Source organism: Melospiza melodia, chromosome 20, assembly GCF_035770615.1.
Source record: "Melospiza melodia melodia isolate bMelMel2 chromosome 20, bMelMel2.pri, whole genome shotgun sequence".
NCBI classification, from domain to species: domain Eukaryota; kingdom Metazoa; phylum Chordata; class Aves; order Passeriformes; family Passerellidae; genus Melospiza; species Melospiza melodia.
Window position 1 is genome coordinate 10657082 of NC_086213.1, and position 20358 is coordinate 10677439.

General features: G+C 50.0%; 1 protein-coding gene across 2 annotated transcripts in view; it reads right to left on the minus strand.

Moving 5' to 3' along the window:
- SEZ6L (seizure related 6 homolog like) overlaps positions 1–20358 on the minus strand; it is a 43339-nt gene that overhangs the window by 13425 nt on the left and 9556 nt on the right. For both annotated transcript variants that reach the window (XM_063172881.1, XM_063172880.1), the window contains exons 2-3: positions 3399–4103; positions 2648–2781 (exon numbers count right to left, since the gene is read on the minus strand). In XM_063172881.1, coding sequence (XP_063028951.1) covers positions 2648–2781; positions 3399–4103 — 839 coding nt within the window. The remainder of the gene's footprint in view (positions 1–2647; positions 2782–3398; positions 4104–20358) is intronic.

The window sequence follows — 20358 nt, forward strand, 5'->3', positions numbered from 1 at the left end:
TGGCTCACCCACTGGGAATAAAACCTCTTCAGGGAAATTCTATCTCCTGCCAAGAAGATTCAAGAATTTTAAAAATAAATATAATTTCACCAAGGAGAGCTGGCTGCTCCCAGCTCCCAGGGCTGTCGTGGCACAGGCAGGGACACAGCTCTCCCTGGAATGCTGAGAGGGGTGCAGAGAGGGGCAGTGAGCTGAGCAGGGACCCTGAGCTCTCACACAGCCTTTCCCAGACCGTGCCTGACATCCAGGCTTTCTGTCCTCCCTGCAGTGAGTGAGCGTCTGGCTCCAAAAGAAGTGTCCCTGTGTCCTCCTGCACTGCTCCCAGTGCCTGCAGGAGCAGTTTTGGAGTGCCACAGGCATTTCTGCCACCACCAGGCTGTCCCATTGCTGTCCCAGGGGCTTCTCTCTGCTCCTGCAGAGCCTTTAATGAGACCCTCAGGGTAAGAGGCAGCTACAGGAGCTGGGAATCCAATCCAAACCCCTCTGATGGGACCCCACACCCCACAGCCCGGGTTATCCAGTGCCTTCCCTTTGGAATTCACCTCCTGCATCACAGGGCACTGCCAGCTGCAGATGAGGCCATGCTCCACCAGCCCCGACCTGCTGTTGTGATTTAATTTGTCTGCAACGCTCCAAAGCATCAGCAAAGCAAAATGCAAAGCTTGGGGGGGGGGGGGGGGGGGGTGGAGAGGCCAATTTTATGCTCCATTAAAACCTCAGCTCGCAACAGAGCGAGGTCAGGAGTGGTGTCGCCTGATGGATTACGGACAGAGGCGAATTTACAGCAGAGCAGCCTCTCTTTAGCACCCTGTGGATCTGAGGAGACAGTTGCTGTGTCCAGTTACTTTTCCACTGCCGTGGAGAAGTGGCTGAGCTGCTCAGACTCCCAATGCACAGCCTGCACCACTGCTGCTCCCAGGGCAACATTCCCACCAGGTCTGGCAGCCACGGTGGCCTTGGGGCCAGCCCCTGCCTGTGCCCACCATGGGGACAGCAGGGACAGCCCCACTGGAGCTCCTGCTCCTCTTAATGCACACTTTTAATTACACAAAGTGCGGGGATTTAAATTAGAGGCAAATGGTGACATGGGGAAATCACGAGAAGAAAAGATTGCAAACAGCATGGAGACCCTGGGCTGGTTTCACCTGGACGGGGTTTGGAGTGGGCAGAGTCCCCAGCCCTGCTTGCAGCCTCACCAGGCTGAGGGATGCTCGTTTTGGGGGAGCTGATGGTGCAATATTCACATCAGCTTGGTGAGACCCCCTGCTCTGATGGGTGGGCATTTACTGGGCACCTGCCCCAGCCAGAGAAGGAACCTGGGCTGCCCTCCTGGGCATCCTGCACCTTCAGAGCCACCCAAAGCCCTCCCTGACAATGGGGGGTGCAGAGGGCAGGGAGCTGGTGCCCCCATCCCATCCCACCCAGTGCCTCTTAACAACCTGCTGCCAGCGCCTCTTGGTTAAATTAATTGCGTGACATTTACAGAGTTTGATCATCGCTGACATTCAGGATGTTCCAGCTCCCTCATTGAGTTCATTTATTACAAAGCCTCAGAAAAAAGATCGGTTTTTTCCCCAGAAAGGGATATTTTATCAGGTGAATATGCCCAGGGCAGAGGTGCCCAAGGCTTGGCATCATTTGCTGCAGTGACCAGTTGTGGTATTCACATTCTATTCAAAAATCCCTTTGCCCAGGATTTTTCCCTTGAGAAGCTGAGAAGCCTCAGAGGAAAAGGAAAACAGTTCTTATCTCTTTTGCTTCTCCTGTGTTTTGCTGCTTTGGAATTTGGTTGGAGATTGTTTATCTGTAGTGGTGTTTGCAGGGGTCCTAGGATGAGGGAAGAGACAAAAAATCTTGACTCCATGTTTCATATTATTTTATGATATATATTATATTAAAAGAAAATTATATATTAAAACTATACTAAAAGAATAGAAGAAAGGATTTCATCAGAAGCCTTGAAAGGAATAGAAAGGAATGGAATGATAATAAAATCTTGTGACTGCTCGCAGCCTCAACAAAGGTGATTATCATTGGTCATCAAGTAAAAACAATTTCACAAGCTGGGTAAACAATTCTCCAAATCACATTCCAAAGCAGCAAAACATGGGCAAGCTGAAGTTTCTCAGCTTCTCAGGAGAAAAGATCCTAACAAAAGGATTTTCCATAAAATATGTCTGTAACATTTATCCAGCAGGTGATTGTTTCATTGGGGTTCTGATGTGAATTGTTTTAACTTATTGGCCAACTGGGGCCAAGCTGTGTCGAGACTCTGGAGAGAGTCAGGAGTTTTCATTATTATCTTTTTAGCATTGTGAAAATATCCTTTCGGGATTCTTTAGTATAGTATAGTATAGTTTGATATTTTAAATAAAATGCATATATTAATATCATTAATTAATATTAATTATTATAATATCTTTACTTAATATTAATTAATAATTGATAATAATAATTAATAATAATTAATAGCATCATAAAATAATAAATTTGCCTTCTGAGAACGTGGAGTCAGATTTATCCTTCCTTCCTTCATCTGGGGGCAACAAATACAGTACCCAGTGGGTCTGGCTGTGGGGACAGCCAAGGCAGGGGACACCCAGGGCAGAGGACACCCAGGGCAGGGGACACCCGGGGCAGGGCTCACCTGGAGCTCGACACCGTAGCCGGTGTAGACGGTGACGTTGTAGGTGCACTGCAGGTACCCGTGCAGGGGCAGGGGGGGATAATCCGTGGAGTCAATGTAGCCCTCAGGGTCGTGGAAGCTCATGCTGCAGAGCACTGAGGGGACACAAACAGGGTCACACCGAGGGCATTTCGCTCCCACACCCCAAAACCCAGCAATCCCGGCCCCGTCAGTGATCCCATGGAGTTACAGAGTCACCGAGTGGTTTGGGTTGGAAGGGACATTAAAGCCCAACCCCTGCCATGGGCAGGGACACCTTCCACTAAACCAGATTGCTCCAAGCTCCATCCAACCTGGCCTCGGACGCTTCCAGGGATCCAGGGGCAGCCACAGCTTCTCTGGCTCTCTGCCAGGGCCTCCCCACCCTTATAGGGAAGAATTTCTCCCCAAAATCCCATCTAACCCTTCCCTCTGGCAGTGGAAAGCCATTCCCCCTTTCCTGACACTCTATGCCTTGTCTAAATTCCCTCTCCAGCCCTCTTGAAGTCCCTTTAGGAACTAGAATGAGGTCTAAGCTCTTCCTGAAGCCTTCTCCCAGGTCTCCCAGCAAGGACAAGTGTTTCATCCCTCCAATCACAAAGTGAATGAAGAGCAGAAGATTTTAGGCACCCCCCAAACTTGAGCAGTAGCCTGATTTTGGGAAGGGTTGCCTGAACACAGTTGTGCTGTGCTCCCCACCAGTGCCACAGCCCCATGCCCATGTTCAGCTCACCTGGGGTGGGCTCTGTGGTGGTGACAGTGGTGGTGACAATGGTGGACGTGGTGGTTTCCTGGCTCTCCTCTGGCACAGAGGCGTGCACATCCCTCTCCACACCCTTGGTGGGGATAACACCAGCTGGAGCCACGGTGGGAGCCCCTTCCGCATCCCCTGTGCTGTCAGGGAGGGCTGGGGGCAGGCTGGAAGGGGAGATCTGCAGCGTGGGGTGGCTGGTGGTGGCCTGCTCCACCCAGGGCAGCTCGGGGGGGCTCTGCTCCGTGTCCTCTGCTGGCACCCGCAGCCCTGGGGCAGCCGTGGGCAGCCTGGAGCTCTGTGGGCTGGCTGGGGAGGCAGTCCCAGGGGGCCCTGCCGGGGTGGGCTTCAGCCTCGGGTGCTTCCTTCCCGTGTTCACTTGCTTCAGAGCTGGTGGCTTTTTCTTAACAGGGGAAGTTTGTTTGGCATCAGGTCTGGGGGCAGCGTTGGCTGTAGGCAGGAGTGGTGTGGTCTCCTCTGGGGCTGGCAGGAGGTTGAGGGCAGTGCCCTGCCCCTGCTCTCCAGCTCCAGGATCTGGACCCACAGCATGCCCAAAATCCTCAGCTCCACCAGTCAAACCAGTGCTGTGCCCCAGCTCTGCAGCTCCACCGCCCATCTTCTCCAGGGGTTCATCCACAGCCAGAGGGTCCGGACTGGCCGGCACCAGCGCTGTCCCCGATCCGCTGTCTGCAAGAAACAGGGAGAAGTGGGACTTGGGCAAAGCTGGGCATGAAATTAGATATTTTGTGTGCTGCTGGTGTGAAATCAGCCCCCTGGGATGCTGCAGGAACACCCACCACTTCCCAAAGAAGGAACGAGCAGCCCCCACGGCACAACACACCCACCTCCAGGCACCGCCGTGTTGGGCAAACCCAACCCAACATTTATGGGAACAGGGATGGGCAGGAAATAGCCAATGACCGAAGCCACCCAGCACAGCTCTGGCCAGGGGGTAATTGCACAAATACAGATTTATCCCCTGCTGTGGGGTGACCGGGCTGCGATCCATGGGCTGGAATTCACCGTGAGCTCTGTGAGACGCCGCAAAGAGCTCGGAGCGCCCGAGAGTCAACGCTTTCCATGGAAACAGCAGTTGCCAGGGAAAGCACTTAATGCACGCTACTTAAAGACCATAACTCCAGCCCCCTCATGTCCCCTGGGAGGGTTTGGAGCCCATGGAATGAAGGGTGTCTGTCCCTCTGTGGGCACAGGGGGTCTGCAAACCCCCAGCCCCATTGCTGCTCTCCTTCCCTGAACAACTGAGCCCTAAAGCAGCTCCAGCTGCTGTGACACGCCTGTGGTGGCAGCCAGGACGTGTGGCCACCACAGCACCAGCTCTCCATGGGATGGAGCCTGGAGCAGCAGTCAGGGTTTCCTTTCCAAGCAGACTCCAGATAAACCTGGGCTCACCTCAGCAGTAACTTTAAACAAAAGCACAACTCTTGGGTTGCATTTAACTTGATGTTTTCTGTTTCAAATTCTGCTAATTAAGGTAGGACTGGAATGAAAAGGAGGGGAAAAAATGGAGCTTTTGAGTGTGAATCCTGAAACACAGGGACACTGTGGGTGCCACTGCCCAGGGGGAACGAGGGAGGGCACAAGCAGCCTGTGCAAAGGGCCTGAGCAGTGCTGAAAACTGACTTTGCTCCATCTCCTGGAAAACAGAAGCAGTTTCTGACAAGAACCAAAGATAAGGAACTCAACAGGGAAAGGCAAAAGCTGAATTAGCCTGAAGGATGGAGCTGCCAAAACTCTGGCAGTCCCTACACTGCTCATTGGTCCAGGAGAGTCCTTGGATGCTCTGCTGGTGCCTGGGCAGGTCCTTTGTCTCTGGGACAAGCCATTTCGCCCTGCTGCAGGCACCAGCAAACCTGTCCCAGACCTCCCCAAGGGCTTCCTGGCCTCTCCTGCAGTTTGCCACAAGTTAAAGCATTAATTCTTTAATTAGCAAGTGGTTCAGCAAATCCATCACCCATTCCCTGAGCGCATTAGGAGGCATTTCACACACATCATCTGCAACCATCACCTTGTGCCAGCTCTGAATAACCATCCCCCAGGAAGGCTGGGTGCCTCAGTGTCCCCACACTTCTGGAGGACCAGAAGCTCTTTCACACCAGGAGCTTCCACACCTTCTGGTTGTTTCTTGGTGTCTCTGCTTCTCTCTCCATCCCACCATGGGCACCCTGCCATGAGCTGATGGGGTGGAATGTCCCCAAGGCCATGCCACTGGCAGCTCTCCTTCCCTGAGAAGTTTTTCAGGGCTGTCCAGGGTTCTTCTCTTCCTCTCCCACCCCAAGGCCAGGAGGAGCAGTGGGTGGTTGCTCTCCTATGGCCCCGGTGACAATTTTAGGGCTCTGCAGCAAAAGGTTTTGTCCATGATGGAAGAGGATGAAGCTCTGAGACAGGGGAGAAAGCACAGGGAGGGGGCTCACTGGCTGGTAGGACAGGGTGGGACATTCTGGGACATTCTGGGGCACCAGCTCACAGTAGGACAGTCAAGGATCCCGAGTCCTTAAAGCCAACACATTCCCAAAAAACACCAACCCTGCATCCCCCGGGTTGTCATGTGAACCCTAATTCTTAATGGATTGTGCCTTTAAACCATATTTTATGCTTTTGGAAAGCTGACTAATTCCTTATTAGATCCTTTGCCAGGATGCATTTACTCGATTCTGTCCTTAACAAAGCATGAAATAAAACACTCTGTAAAGCGACTCCTTAATGAGCCACTAAACACGCCGCAGTTCGTAAAGGGCAAACGCATTCCAGGGAAGGGGAGAGGGCTGGAGCAGGGGAGGGGCAGGCACAGGGCATCGGGCATCAATAAGGGCTTATTCCACATTATCAGAAAGAGAATTGATTGTGGATTTCAGCTCCTGATTGATCACCATCCCCAAACCTCCCTCCCCATGGAGCTCGGTGCTGCCCCACAGCCCCCACAGCCCTGGAGCCTGGAGCCCTTTTGGGAAGCAGAACTGAATATTCCCATCCTTAAGGAAGGACTGCAGTGGGTTTCCATGTTTGCAGGGCCAGGGTGGGATTTGGTGAGATCCTTTCCACTGTTGTGGATTCCAACAGCCATTCCACCACCTCCAAGGTCCATGGGGTGATCGTGGCCACACAGAACCCTCCTCAGCTGCCAAAATCCATCCTGCTCTGCCCGAGTGATCAATCCAGAGCTGCTGGAAGAGAAATGGTCACGTTTGACCTTGATCTAATCTGGAAATAGGAAATAAACACCATTGAGATGCACAAGGGGTTTGTCTTGTATCTGATCAGGAGCTCTCCAAGGGCAGTTTGGCACTGGAAAGCCTTCTCCAAACCCATGTGTGAAAAAAATGTATTTTATGATTGGCTTTTTGCAAATATTAAAAAGAATATTCTATGTGCTATGTTAGAAAGTTATGCTGTATTAATTTTCTCAAGCAGCATGTTAAATATAGTTTTAGGTTATAACATAATGTTAAAATAAAAACTATGCTGTGTAAGATACTTTTTTTAAAGAAAGGACTTGCACTGAAATAGCAGCCACAGGACACCTAAATCTTTCAGAGAGAAAGAATTTATTGCTCTCTTATCAGAAGAAACAAACTTCTTCCTGCCTTGCTGGGCCATGAAGAGTTATTAGGATTAAGAGGAAGAAGTTGACACTGACCAGACAGAATCCTGTGTTTGAATGGAATTTATGCATCATGTATAAGATGTATAAATATGCAACAGGCTATTGTTTTTAAGGGTTAATCCTCTGTTAACATGGGTCCTTTTTCAGGCTTATTTTACCCAGAAAAAGGTACCTGGACCGTCCATAACTCTTTGTTTTTTATTGTCTCATATTGTGCTATCCAAACTATCCAAATTATTATTACTCTAATGATATTGCTATTTTTATAACAATTTCATTAGTAGTAAACTTTTTACTATTTTATTCTTATTATTATTTTAGTAGTAGTAATATTATTTACATTATATTATATTATGATTATATTATAATATTATAATAAATATTATAGTAAAATAAAAATAAATAATGTTACTATTACTAAATATAATCATAATAATATCAATTATATATATTAATAATTATAATATTATAATTATAATAGTATTATAATATTATAGCATTTATTGTTAGTAATATTGTATTATTAGTAAACATTTAAAATTTAACAAAAACCGAGTGATTTGTGTTTTTCACACATGGAAACCTCGGTGGTGACCCTGCAGCCCTCGCTACCCCCGAGGGTGGCACAGGGGGCTCTGTGCCCTGCCCGTGGGCACAGCAGCTGCTCCTGCAGGATGGGCCAGGCAGGGCCGGGACAGTTTGGAGCACAAAGTGACCTTATCAGAGAAGGACAGCTGGTCTCCAGGCCTATTCTGGGCCGTGCCTGGGTGTGTGCAAACCCTGCAGGAAGCTGGGCTCCGGGGAGGGAGGATGTCTCCATCAGCCCCCACAGTTTATACTTAGCTGAGGAGGAAGCGCCAGTGCCGAGCCTGGGCTGTGTGTGGGAGCTGCCAGAGGGGCACAGACCCATCCCAGAGCTGGGCTGGTGGCACCAGGCTCTCCAGGGCATCAGGTGATCAAGGAATTAATGCTTTAACTTGTGGCAAGCAGCAGGAGAGACCCAACAGCAGGACAGGAGGGGTGGCAGGGCAGCAGCTCCTGGAGCATCTCCTCTCACGCAGACACCGCACTGGGTGTTGGCAGGGTACCAACACACATCCACCCCAGCAGCAACAGCACAGAGGCACCAAAATCCTCCTCCCCAGCCCCAAAATCTCCTCCCCAGCCCCAAAATCCTCTCCCCAGCTCCAAAGCTTCATCCCCATGTGAGAGGGTCCCCAGTACCCGCAGCCGGGCCCACGTCCCGTGGCCAACACGCGGCTGCTGCTCCAGTGGCACCAGGAGAATCTGATTGCCAAGATACCTCAGCCAGAGGGGTTTAGAGGAATTAGAGAGCTGCAAATGCCTGATAAAAGGCTGCTGGAATTATCACAAAGGCCTCGTCTCGCTGCTGTGCTCCCAAAAGAGCCGGAGCAGGAGTAGCCCTATCGCAGCTCCCATTACTAATGCCGATGGTATCGCCCTGAGCGCTCGCTCCAGGGAGGGCAGCAGGATTGCTCCGGCTCAGGAATCACTGTCCAGAAGGGCTTAGGATCTGATTGTAGCAGAAATGAATAAAGCTGATCCGGGCACTATTAGTGGTGGTGTTCAGCTCTGCCTGTGTGACGGGCTCAGGTGCATTCAGGGGTGATGGGCTGGGGTAATCCTGCCCAGAGATGCTGCTGGCATCATATCCAAGGCCTTGTGGGGAGCTGGGATTTATCCCGCACTGCCCAGCACCATCTGCATGCAGGCTAGGCCCCTGGAATTCCCCATTACCACATGGTTGATGCAGGAGGGTTGGCATGAGCTGCCATGCACCTCTGTGGAGCAATGGGATCACAATGAGTTCATCCAGATCTTGGATAAATCAGGGAGGTCAAGGCCAGGTCTTGGTGTGTCACAGACATCTTTTATGAAAAATCCTTTCTTTAGGATTTTTTCCTCCTGAGAAGCTGGGAGGCCTCAGGAACAAAATGTAAACAATGGTTATCTGCTGCTGTGGAATGCAACAGGTGCATCTGTGATTGGTCTCATGTGGTTGTTTCTAGTTAATGACCAATCACAGTCAGCTGGCTCAGACTCTTAGTCCAAGCCACAAGCCTTTATCATTTTTTCTTTTTCTATTCTTAGCTATCCTTCTGATGAAATCCTTTCTTCTATTCTTTTAGTATAGTTTTAATATGATATATATCATAAAATAATAAATCAAGCCTTCTGAAACATGGAGTCAAGATCCTCATCTCTTCCCTCATCCTCAGACCCCTGTGAACACCGTCACACTGGTGTAATCTTTCATCACTGGGGGGCTGGGAGGTGAGAAGGGGCACCCTGGGCATCTTCTGCCCTCACACCTCTTCTCATGTTGACTTCCAGTGTGTACAACACACATTTCACCCTCAGGGAGGAAAACAGAGGGTTTGGGTGGGAAGGGACTACTGAGACAAAGCAGGCTGTCTCCATCAAAACATTCGGCTGTGATCGGTTTGCTTTCAGATTTTAAAAGCTTTTGCCCTTAAATCTTGAAGAGCAGAAAACCCTCAATTGAAACAATCTTTCATCCCCCAAACATCCCCGCAGGCGGATGCAGCCTCTCCCTCCAAGCAGCGAACCCCAGCTTTTCCTGCAGTTACAGCTCCAGCACATCGACTTTTTCCAACAGGAAAGGAAAAAAAAAAAAAAAAAACCTACACATTTTTCCTCAAGAGCATCCTGCCAGCTCCCCCTCTAAGCAAATACAAACGTAGCAACGCGATGTGGGTGTCGTGCCCGTGGGAGCTCCGGGAGCGCAGCCGGGGCCGGAGCCGCTCTCCCAGCAAAGGTGAGACAGGGACGGGAGCGTTAAAAACAGGTTAGAAACTGTTGGGAAACAGCTGATAGATCGTTAGGCATGTGCTGTTCCTTGGGTTGTTATATTGTAAAAGGGGGCTTAAAAGAGTGGCTGTCACTATGGTATTTTAATTCATTTATAATCCGTCACCAGGATTTTTTTCCTCCTGGGAAGATGGGAAGCCTCAGCTTCTCCCTGTTTTGCTGCTTTGGAATGTGGTTTGGAGAATTGTTAACCCAGCATGTGAATTGGTTTTAATTAATAGCCAATCCCAGTCTAGCTGTGTCAAGACTCTCTGGTCAGCCACTGGTTTTCATTGTCATTTTTGTCCAGGCTTCTGATGTATACTTTCCCTTTCTTTAGTATAGTTTTAACAATAATATAATATAATAAATATAAAAAGATATAATATCATATAATAAAATAATAAATCAGCCTTCTGAGAACTTGGACCCAAATTCTCATCTCACCTCATCCTGGGGACCCATTGTTACGAAAATTAATCCACAAACATCAGAGGTTTATGTACAAAAAAGAGCAGCCCTTTTTGGCTTTATTCCAATAAAGGGAGAGGCCATGGGCATTCCCCTGGGATCTGTCCAATTTTTGGAGGACACAGCCTATTTTTTATCCCAATTTCCCAGCCACATTTCCCTTCTCTCTTTCCCCATTGACCGAGGTACTTGAGAGGTTCAGACTTCCCAAAACACCTGATACCAAAGATTTCCCTCTAATGTATAACCCTCCTTTTTAATTTTTAATTATTATGGAATTTAGGAGTTTTTCTTCCCCATTGTTTCTTTCATCTTTCAATGCCCAATTTCATTTGCCAGCAAACCTCAAGTTTATTTGTAAAGGCAAATATCTTTTTCCATTCATCAATCAGTGGAACCCTTCCCATTGTTTCTTTCACCTCCCAGTGCTGGTTTTATCTACCAGCAGACCCACAGCTTGTTTGGAAAGACAAATCTGCTATTCCTCTCACCATCAACACCCCAACAGGAATTTATAAGAAATAGGGAACTCAACATACCATAACACACCTGAGGAAATTGCACCACGAGCCAGCCTGGACAGAACTGTCATGGGCCAATCAAGCACCTTTAAACCTTCATGCAAATGAAGGATCCAAAAAGAAACCAATCCAAAGGGACAAAAAACAGGATAAAAAGGGGCTTCTGACCTACTGAATCTGTGAATCAAGAAGCTCCAGCGCTGCAGCATCCTCGAGGGAACGCTCCTTCTTTGCCCCCTTGCTTTAGGCCTTTCTTTTTCTTACAATAAATGCTGGAATCACTTTAGCACCAGGAGCCTGCTCTGGTTTTTAACAGGAGGGCTGTGGATGGATTGCTGCTGAATGTTCCCCTTGTTGTGGGAGAAAAGAGAGCTGCTCCCCACTCTGGCACGAAGGTGAAGGAGAGGTGCCTGTCCCAGTGCAGGTGATAGCCTGGAAATGCTGGGAGCCTCCAGACTCCAAAGGGAAAACCTGGAGTGTTCCATGGAGTAATTCATAGAAGGAAAAAGATGCCCAGGTTTTGCTCAGGAAGACAGTGCACCAGAGGCCAAGAAAGTTTGGAGTTGCTTTCCTCCCATCCCAGGGGACACCTGGCTGTCCCTCCTGGGCTGTCCCTTTGTGCCCAGGACAGGTGTGACCAACACCTTGTTGCAGACATTTTTTCACAGAAATCCTTTCTTTTTAGATTTCTGTGTCTTCTGGAAGGCAGAGGCCTCAGAAGAGAATGTAAACAATTGTTATCAGCTGCTGTGGAATGCAATAGGATGCACCTATTTTGACCTGTCATTGGTTCATGTTCCCATGTTTATAATTAAGGGCCAATCACAAGTGCAAGCTAGGGACAGAGTCCCTGGACACAACTTTGTTATAGATTCTTTCTTTCTATTCTTAGCTTAGCAAGCATCTGCAAACTTCTCTCTTTATTCTATTTAGTATAGTTATAATGTATTATATATCATATGTCAATAAATCCAGCCTTCTGATCAAGAAACAAGATTCTCGTCCGTCTCTCTCTCACCAGCTCCAGCGACCCACTCAGGTCGCTGTAATAACACCTCGTTGAATTGCTGCTGCTCTGCACTCAGGCTGGGAATGCAGCTGGGGTTCCTGGGGCAGAAGGAGGTCAGGATGCTTTTCTTTCTTATTCCCATGAATTTCCCAATGCCACAGAGACTCCTGTGGCCCTGGGGAGTTGTGGATCTGCTTTAAAATGCTGTTAAATTGCCCATGTGCAGGGGTTTATTTGTGCTCACAGGACTGTGGTCTGAATATTTCATTTTAAAATTTACATCTGTGTCACTCGAGATGCTCAAATAAGGTTGCCATGGAAACCCCTCATTACTGGGTGAGTGAGGATGCTGGCAGTGGTCCCCAGCTTGAGGAGCCATGGCCAGGAAGGACCAGGCTCTGCTCCCACTGCCCACCCAGCTCCTGCTCCCAGCAGCAAACCCATCTCTGCTGGGCAGGGCAGAGAGGAGAGAATCATGGAATCACCAAATTCTGGAGTGGTTTGAGCTGGAAATGACCTCAAATATCACCTCATCCACCCCCTGTGCCATGGCAGGGTCACCAACAAATAAACTGAGTCGCTCCAAGCCCTGTCCAGCCTGGCCCTGGGTACTTCCAGGGATGGGAGGGAGGATTTTCACCAGCTCCAGCTGCCCTGAGGGGCTCAGGGACCTGCTGTGCTGGCAGGGGACACAGAGCTGGGACATGGTCTGGGGGACACCACACACCCACACCCACACTTGCTCCCAGCCCTGGGATGAGATGGGAAAGGCTCCTGGTCCAGGTGGGAGCAGGGGGTTTGGGCTCCACGTGGACACTGCTGCATCTGGGGGCAATATTCCAACAGCAAAACCCTCCTGGAAAGCTGCTTTAGTGGAAAATCCACCCTGTTTGTGCCTGACTGGAGAACCCACGCTGCCTGTGACTGGCTGGCTGGGCTGGGGAGCAAGGGCAGCACAAGGAATTCAGGAATTGAGCTCACAGAGCTCTCACCCCTCTGCCGGTGCTCCCGAGGAGCTGTGAATGCTCCAACGATCCTCACAGCCCTGACAATGCTGGGAAATTACACACTACTCCAAGCTAGGAGGAAAATGGATTTTCCTCCCCGCTGCTGCTCCATGGAGCTGGAATCAATGAGACTTTGGCTCCCAGGTGTCTGTTCTGGCCATGCCACCTCCTCACCTGTGGCTTTGGGGCATGTGACAGTGGTCACAGGGGTCTCAGGATGAGGGAGGAGATAAGGATCTGACTCCGTGTTTCAGAAGGCTGATTTATTATTTTATGATATATATTACATTAAAACTATACTAAAAGAATAGATTAAAAGATTTCATCAGAAGGCTGGCTAAGAATAGAATAGCAAAGAATGATAACAAAGGCTTATGGCTCGGACAGAGAGTCCGAGCCAGCTCGCTGGGATTGGCCATTAATTAGAAACAACCAACATGGGTCAATCCCAGATGCACCTGTTGCATTCCACAGCAGCAGATAACCATTGTTTACATTTTGTTCCTGAGGCCTCCCAGCTTCTCAGGAGGAAAAATCCTAAGGAAAGGATTTTTCATAAAAGACATCTGTGACAGGGGCACCTGCCCACGGTGCCCAGGCTCCACAGACCCTGTGTGACATTTCACTGCAGCATCACCCCCGGTGTGGCCCAAATCCCCAGGGATGAGCCCAGCTCAGCTGGGAATTGCCCAGCTCCTTCCCCAAGGAATGTGGGAGGAGCAGCAGCAGAGGAAGAGGAATTGAAGAGGATCTCCAGCTATGGAGGAATCAGGAGATTTGCAGCATCTCTGTCCCACTGTGTCCCCAGCTCATGGGGGCAGGAATTATCCTGATATTCCTGACCAGCAGGGAGCAGGGCAGCAAAGCCATTAGGAAGAGAGGAACTGTGATGCTGGTGATAATTTGGGTTTATCACAGGTTTTTATGACACCAAGTGTAAGAAAGGCACATCTGCAGACAGACCAGCTGAAAGGAATTAGCAGGCTGGGTTCAAGGGGGAATTCATTTTTTTGAAAGTTCGTTAGGAAAGAACTTTAAAGATCATCCAGTCTCACCTCTGCCATGGGCAGGGACACCTTCCACTGTCCCAGGTTGCTCCAAGTTCCTTCAAACCTGGCCTGGGACATTTCCAGGGATCCAGGGGCAGCCAGAGGGATGAAGGAGCAGAAGAAAATCCCTCCTGTGCCTCTCCTGGGCTCCCCAGCTGGAATGTTCACTGCTCAGGGCCCACCTGGGAAGAGGAAATGGAGTGTTTTGGCAGCTTTTCAGGCTCAAAATTGAAGAGGGGGAAGAGAAGCTCCTTCTTTCTTCACCAATCATCCAGCCCAGCCGTCTACATCAGGGCATAAAATTAAATGGGTTCCTAAAGAGAGAGTATATTTAGCTACAAAACCCCGTTCTAGTCAGCTCTCTGCAGCTCAAATAATTAATCTCCCATCACTGTTAAGATGCAGCGGAGCAGATCTGGAGAAGTGAGTGCTGGCATTAACCCTTTGGGAGCAGGTTAGCCCTGGGAGAGCAGCTCCTGCTGCCATGGCAGGGGAAATCCTGGGAAATCCTGGGGGTCCTGCCAGGCTGGCTCTGCTCTGCTGTGTCCCCTGCCCTTGTATTTGCAGGGATCACAATGGCAGGGAGGAAGGAATGATGAATCTGACTCCATCTTCTCAGAAATGTTATGTTATATTATATTATATTATATTATATTATATTATATTATATTATATTATATTATATTATATTATATTATATTATATTATATTATATTATATTATATTATATTATATTATATTATATTATATTATATTATATTATATTATATTATATTATATTATATTATACAGAAAGGATACTGAATGCTAAAAAGATAATAACAAAAACTCCTGACTCTCTCCAGAGTCCTGACACAGCTTGGCCCCAATTGGCCAAAGAGTGAAACCAACTCAAACCAGAATCCAACAATCACCTGTGAGTAAACAATCTCCAAACACATTTTACACGAGCAAAACACAGGAGAAGCAAATGAGATAAGAATTGTTTCCCTTTTCCTCTGAGGCTTCTCAGCTTCCCAGGAGAAAAATCCTGGGGAAAGGGATTTTTCAGAGGATGTGAATGCCAAGGGATTCTTGGCAGAGGTGCTGTGCCCTGGCACTGCCTCTGGGTGATGGAGGGGACCCAGGAGGGATGCAGGAGCCCTGGCAGGGATGCAGCAGTGGGCTCATCCAAAATCCCTGCTCCTGGGGGCACTGGGAAGCACTTTCTGGACACACAGCCCTGAAACATCTGCAGAGACAAAGTTTAGCCTGGTTACAATCACTGACTGTTCCTGTCTGGCCACAACACATTCCCACTCCCAGGCAGTCACATCCATGGGATATGTGACCATTCCCAACCTCCCCTGCTGTCCCAGCTGTCTGCAGAGCTGGGTTTGGTTGGATTGGCACTCCACTGGAAATACGAGGTGACAATGTGATGTTCCAGGTGACAATGTGACATTTGAGGTGCAGGTGAGCAGAGCAGCATCCCAGCCCAGCTCTCCCTCCCTGGGGCAGCTGCAGGATTCAGCTCCTGCCTGAGCTCCCCTGTCGCAGACATCTTTTGTGAAAAATCCTTTCCTTAGGATTTTTCCTCCTGAGAAGCTGGGAGGCCTCAGGAACAAAATGCAAACATTGATTATCTGCTGCTGTGGAATGTAACAGGTGGATCTTTGATTGGTCTCGTGTTGGTTGTTTCTAATTAATGGCCAATCACAGTCAGCTGGCTTGGACACAGAGCCTGAGCCACAAGCCTTTGTTATCATTCTTGGCTATTCTTAGCCAGCCTTCTGATGAAACCTTTTCTTCTATTCTTTTAGTATAGTTTTAATGTAATATATATCATAAAATAATAAATCAAGCCTTCTGAAACATGGAGTCAGATCCTCATCTCTTCCCTCATCCTCAAACCCCTGTGAACACCATCACACTCCCCCTGCAGCAGCTGAGGGAGAGCTGAGCTGCCTCTGCTAAATCTGTTTGGCAGCTCTTTATATTTCTTTCACAGGATGTAACAGGAATCACAGCATGGCTCCAGTCCAGACTCTGAGACAGGAGCAGGGGCTGGCAGCACCTCGGGGCTGTCACTTGTCCCCAGTGGCCTCAGCTCTGCTGCCCATGGCTGCTCTCCTCTGTGGGTTTGTCCAGAGATACCCCAAAAGATTTTATTTTGGTGTTTTTGAGTTGCCCTGGGGCATCTCAAGGTAAGATTTGAAGCCCATCATGTCCTGGCCACTTTGCCAAGGTGGAGAGGTGCCTCAGAGCAGTGAGGGTGGCACAGGTGACATCGGGCACAGGGCACACACGGAGTTTTCTGCTCTCCCCATGGCCTCCCCTGGGCTGTTCCCACCACGGGATGCAGCTGCTGGGATCACACAGAGGGAATGGATCAGTCTGGGGGTTCCCCAGGCTGTGCCTCACCCCCTGCACATCCCAGCCCCTGTGCTGGGCCCGTTTATCCCTCCTGGGCACCAAGAGGGCTCAGGACAGGCACTGGGATCAGTGTGTCCCAGATTGCAGGGGGAATCTTCGTTCTTGATTTTCTTTGCATTTTCTCCCTTCAGATTTCACATTTGCTCACTGCTGATTGTGTGATGTCAGTCACTCCCTTTCCTATTACTACCATTTTTAAGTGTTTTAGAAGATTTTTCAGTGTTTCCATGTTCCCTCTGGGCTAGCTCCCAAAGGACCAGGGGTGAGACTACAACCTGGTTTGCTGGTGTGACTCGCCATCCACGTTCTGTGATCCCAGCCTTAAGGATCTTAATTAGTTTGTGGTCTACTCGGTCATAATTTGGGCTGAACTCTGACAAATCAACCTCTCCTTGTGGAATTACTGCAAGAATCCCCTTTTCTGAAATCCCTTCTGCTGCTTTATCAGCAAAGCCGTTTCCCAATTTCCCCTTTTTGGCCACGTAGGAACCGTGCAGGACCTGCTGCTGCCTGGTGCCCTTGAAAGGACCCTGCTGCCTGCTCTGAAACGCTGCAGCTCCAGTGCCTAATGACTCCTGACAGCTGGGGAGGGGCCCTGCTGCTGGCAATGGGGAAGGCAGGGCCAGGCAGGGTTACTGATGGCTCTGCTTATCACGGTTATTGGGCTCCATCGATCACCGAGGCTGCCAGGAGCCGGGGCACAGCCCAGCACCCCCCATTCCCATCCCTGGGCCCTGGCACAGCTCAGAACTGCCCAGGATGGGGCACACCGGGCTCCCAAATGCTCCTCCACAGCCTGGAGGGGTGCCTGGTGTGATCAGAGAGAGAATCCAGAAGGGTTTGGGTTGGATGGATGGTAAATCCATCCAGCTCCTCCCCTTGCACCTTGCACAGGCCAGGCTGCTCCCAGCCCCATCCAGGCTGTCACCCCCTCCTTTCCTTGGGTTTTCCTTCTAAAAGAGCAATATCCTGCATTTCATTAGCAATATCCTGCATTTCATTAGCAATATCCTGCATTTCATTGCTGGATCCTTTTCAAGTCAGGCCAGTTTTAGGGGGTGGCAGCAGAGCAGCTCCTCTGGCACATCCTGCAAGTGGGAACTGCAACCCCCAGCACATCCAGCCCTCAGCTGTGCCCTGCACTGGCTCATCCTTCAGAAACAAACCCCTTTTCCGACAAAACATGGCTGAAATTCAATTTTTTTAACTGTTTAAAATTTTTGTCATTAAAACCCGAGCTGTTCTGGGGGCAGAGCAGCACTTTGGGGCTGGCACAGGCTTCACCCCCTCCATGTCCCAGACCCCGAGCCCATTCCTGGGCTGCTGCTGGTGCTGCCCAGCCCTCCCCTCATTCCCAGTGACTCTGGTTTTATAGAATTAATTGTCAGCTGTATCAGCCATCAGTGATTTGTGTTTTAAAGATGGCCTGGCAGAACTAATTCCATCACTGCACGATGCTGTGCTGGATGATGATAACCCATGTACAGCTTCTCCCACAGAGCCTCATGACGAGCTGCTGCACTTTATTTTAATTAATACAGATAGCAAATGTGTTTTCATTAGCCATTAGAATGTCAGGAGAGAGGCTGCATGGTGAGGAGCAGCTTTGGTCCTGGGTGCTGGGGCTGCTGCTCCAGACACCTTTACATCCTCCTGCATCCCTCCTCATCCTCCTGCATCACTCCACATCCTCCTGCATCCTTCCAGATCCATCTGCATCCCTCCACATCCATCTGCATCTTCCACATCTCTCTGCATCCTTCCTCATCCTCCTGCACCCCTCCTCATCCTCCTCCACCTCTCCACATCCTCCTGCATCCATCTCCATCCATCTGCATCCCTCCTCATCCTCCTGCATCCTTCCTCATCCTCCTGCATGCTTCCTCATCCTCCTGTGTCCCTTCTCATGCTCCTCCCTCCTTCCATATCCATCTGCATCCATCTGCATCCACCTTCATCCCTCCTCATCCATCTGCATCTCTCCTCATCCTCCTCCATCCCTCCTCATCCTCCTTCACCCCTCCTCATCCTCCTGCATCCCTCATCCATCTGCATCTCTCCTCATCCTCCTCCATCCCTCCTCATCCTCCTGCATCCCTCCACATCCATCTTCATCCCTCCTCATCCTCAGGCAGAGTTTCCTCCCAGTCCAGTATGGGTGGCACCATCAACCCCTGAAAACCAGAGGTTTTTTTTTGGGGGGGGGATTCAAAGCTGATTTAGCCCTGCTGCTCCATGCTCCCATCCAAAGCTCTCCTCCCTCCCCAGCACAGGAGGACACACAATTACCAGGCACGTTCATAATTTCTCAGATTCAGAACAATTGAGCTGGCTCCCTGACGAAAGCAGCTCCTTGTTCCCCAGGGAAGGAACAGCCTTCCTTGACCTCAGCTCCATTATTCTGTTTGATTGATCTGAATTCCATCAGAAAGGATAATGACAGGCTGTGCTGGGGGTGCAGGAACGCTGGGGACAGAGAGGACAATGCTTGGCTGAGGGCTGCTGTGCCCAGATGGTGATTGGGACACCCAGACCCCTCTCTGTGCCCACTGCAGCGCCCACAAAACCCCTGCATTCCCCAAAACTGAGGAACAGAAGGCTAAAAGGAGATCATCAACAAGCAAAGAGGACTTGGTGAGCTGCTCTGTAATGAATGTCCCTCCTGTGTCACCTTCCCCTGTGCCCATGGGGCGTTGCTGCCACCACCTCCACCTTGGGAACAGCTCCAGGATGCTGATGGAAAGGCATCACCCTTGTAAGGCAATGTCACCTTCCTCTACCCCCCAAAAACTCCCTGAACATCAACACCAGAAACCCATGGAAGGGATGGGCTGGCTGTTCCTGAAGCACAGCTGGGCTGAGCTAGGAGAAAGCCCTTAAATCTCACCCCTGGAGGGTGGTTGGTACCCCCAGCTCTGCCTCAGGGGACAGGCTGAACCTGCTGCAGGGCATCCTTGGGCAGCTCTTTGCTCTCCTGGCTGGGCAGATTTCCTCCTGATGTTATTTCTGATCCGCCCCGGTGATGGGGAGATGTGGAGAGAGGAAGGACCTGGCTCTTCTCCCCAGCAGGTAATGAATTGGCCAATTACAGAAACGCCTGTGCCACCCGCCTGGGACGAGGGGATTGTCACTGCTGCCGTTGTTTATGCTCCTGGAGGGTAATCATAATTTTTAATGTCCTTTTGATAGCAGTGTAGTGTGATTAAAACAGGCACATCTGAGACATAAATCTGGGTTTAAGCACTGCCTTTTTGACACACGATGCTGAGCACTCAGGGATGGGGCTGGAGGGTTCCTGGGCTGTGCCACCAACCAAACCATGGTCACATCCTGCCCTGGGTGCTGGGCAGGAGCCCCGAGGGGCAGCAGAGCCTGCTTGGGGCAGCAGCTGGATGGAGGCAGGAGGCCCCAGGCTGAGGCTGTTGGCTCAAGATAAACACAACACCTGATTTTCTATGAGCAGCAGGATGCCAACATAAACCTGGATTTTCCACGAGAGAAAGCTCTGGGCTGTAGCTGGGGGACTGAGGAAGGAATTTTCAGAGCTGACCCCCTGTTTGAGGTGAGTGGCTCTGGGCAGGCTCCTGCCCCTGCTGCTCACTCGGGTTTCTGGTTTGGAGCAGAGATGTAACGCTGCATAATTTAACAAAGATTCTCCTCCTGAGGCTGGTTTGGTGCATGTGGATGGAAATGTGGAGAAATCCAGCCCTCCCCTATGGAAGCTGGAGTGGATACCTGAGCCACTGAAGGAGATGGTGAATGTGTGACTCAATTCAGGTTGTGCCCTTGGGGGGACAATGAGTCACAATCACTCTGTGGCTGCAGGGCTGGAGCCCCTCTGCCATGGAGCCAGGCTGGGGGAGCTGGGGGTGCTCATCTGGACAGGAGAAGGCTCCAGGGAGAGCTCAGAGCCCCTTCCAGTGCCAGGAGAGCTGGAGAGGGGCTGGGGTCAAGGATGGAGTGACAGGACACAGGGAATGGTTTCCCACTGCCAGAGGGATGGATGGGATGGATGG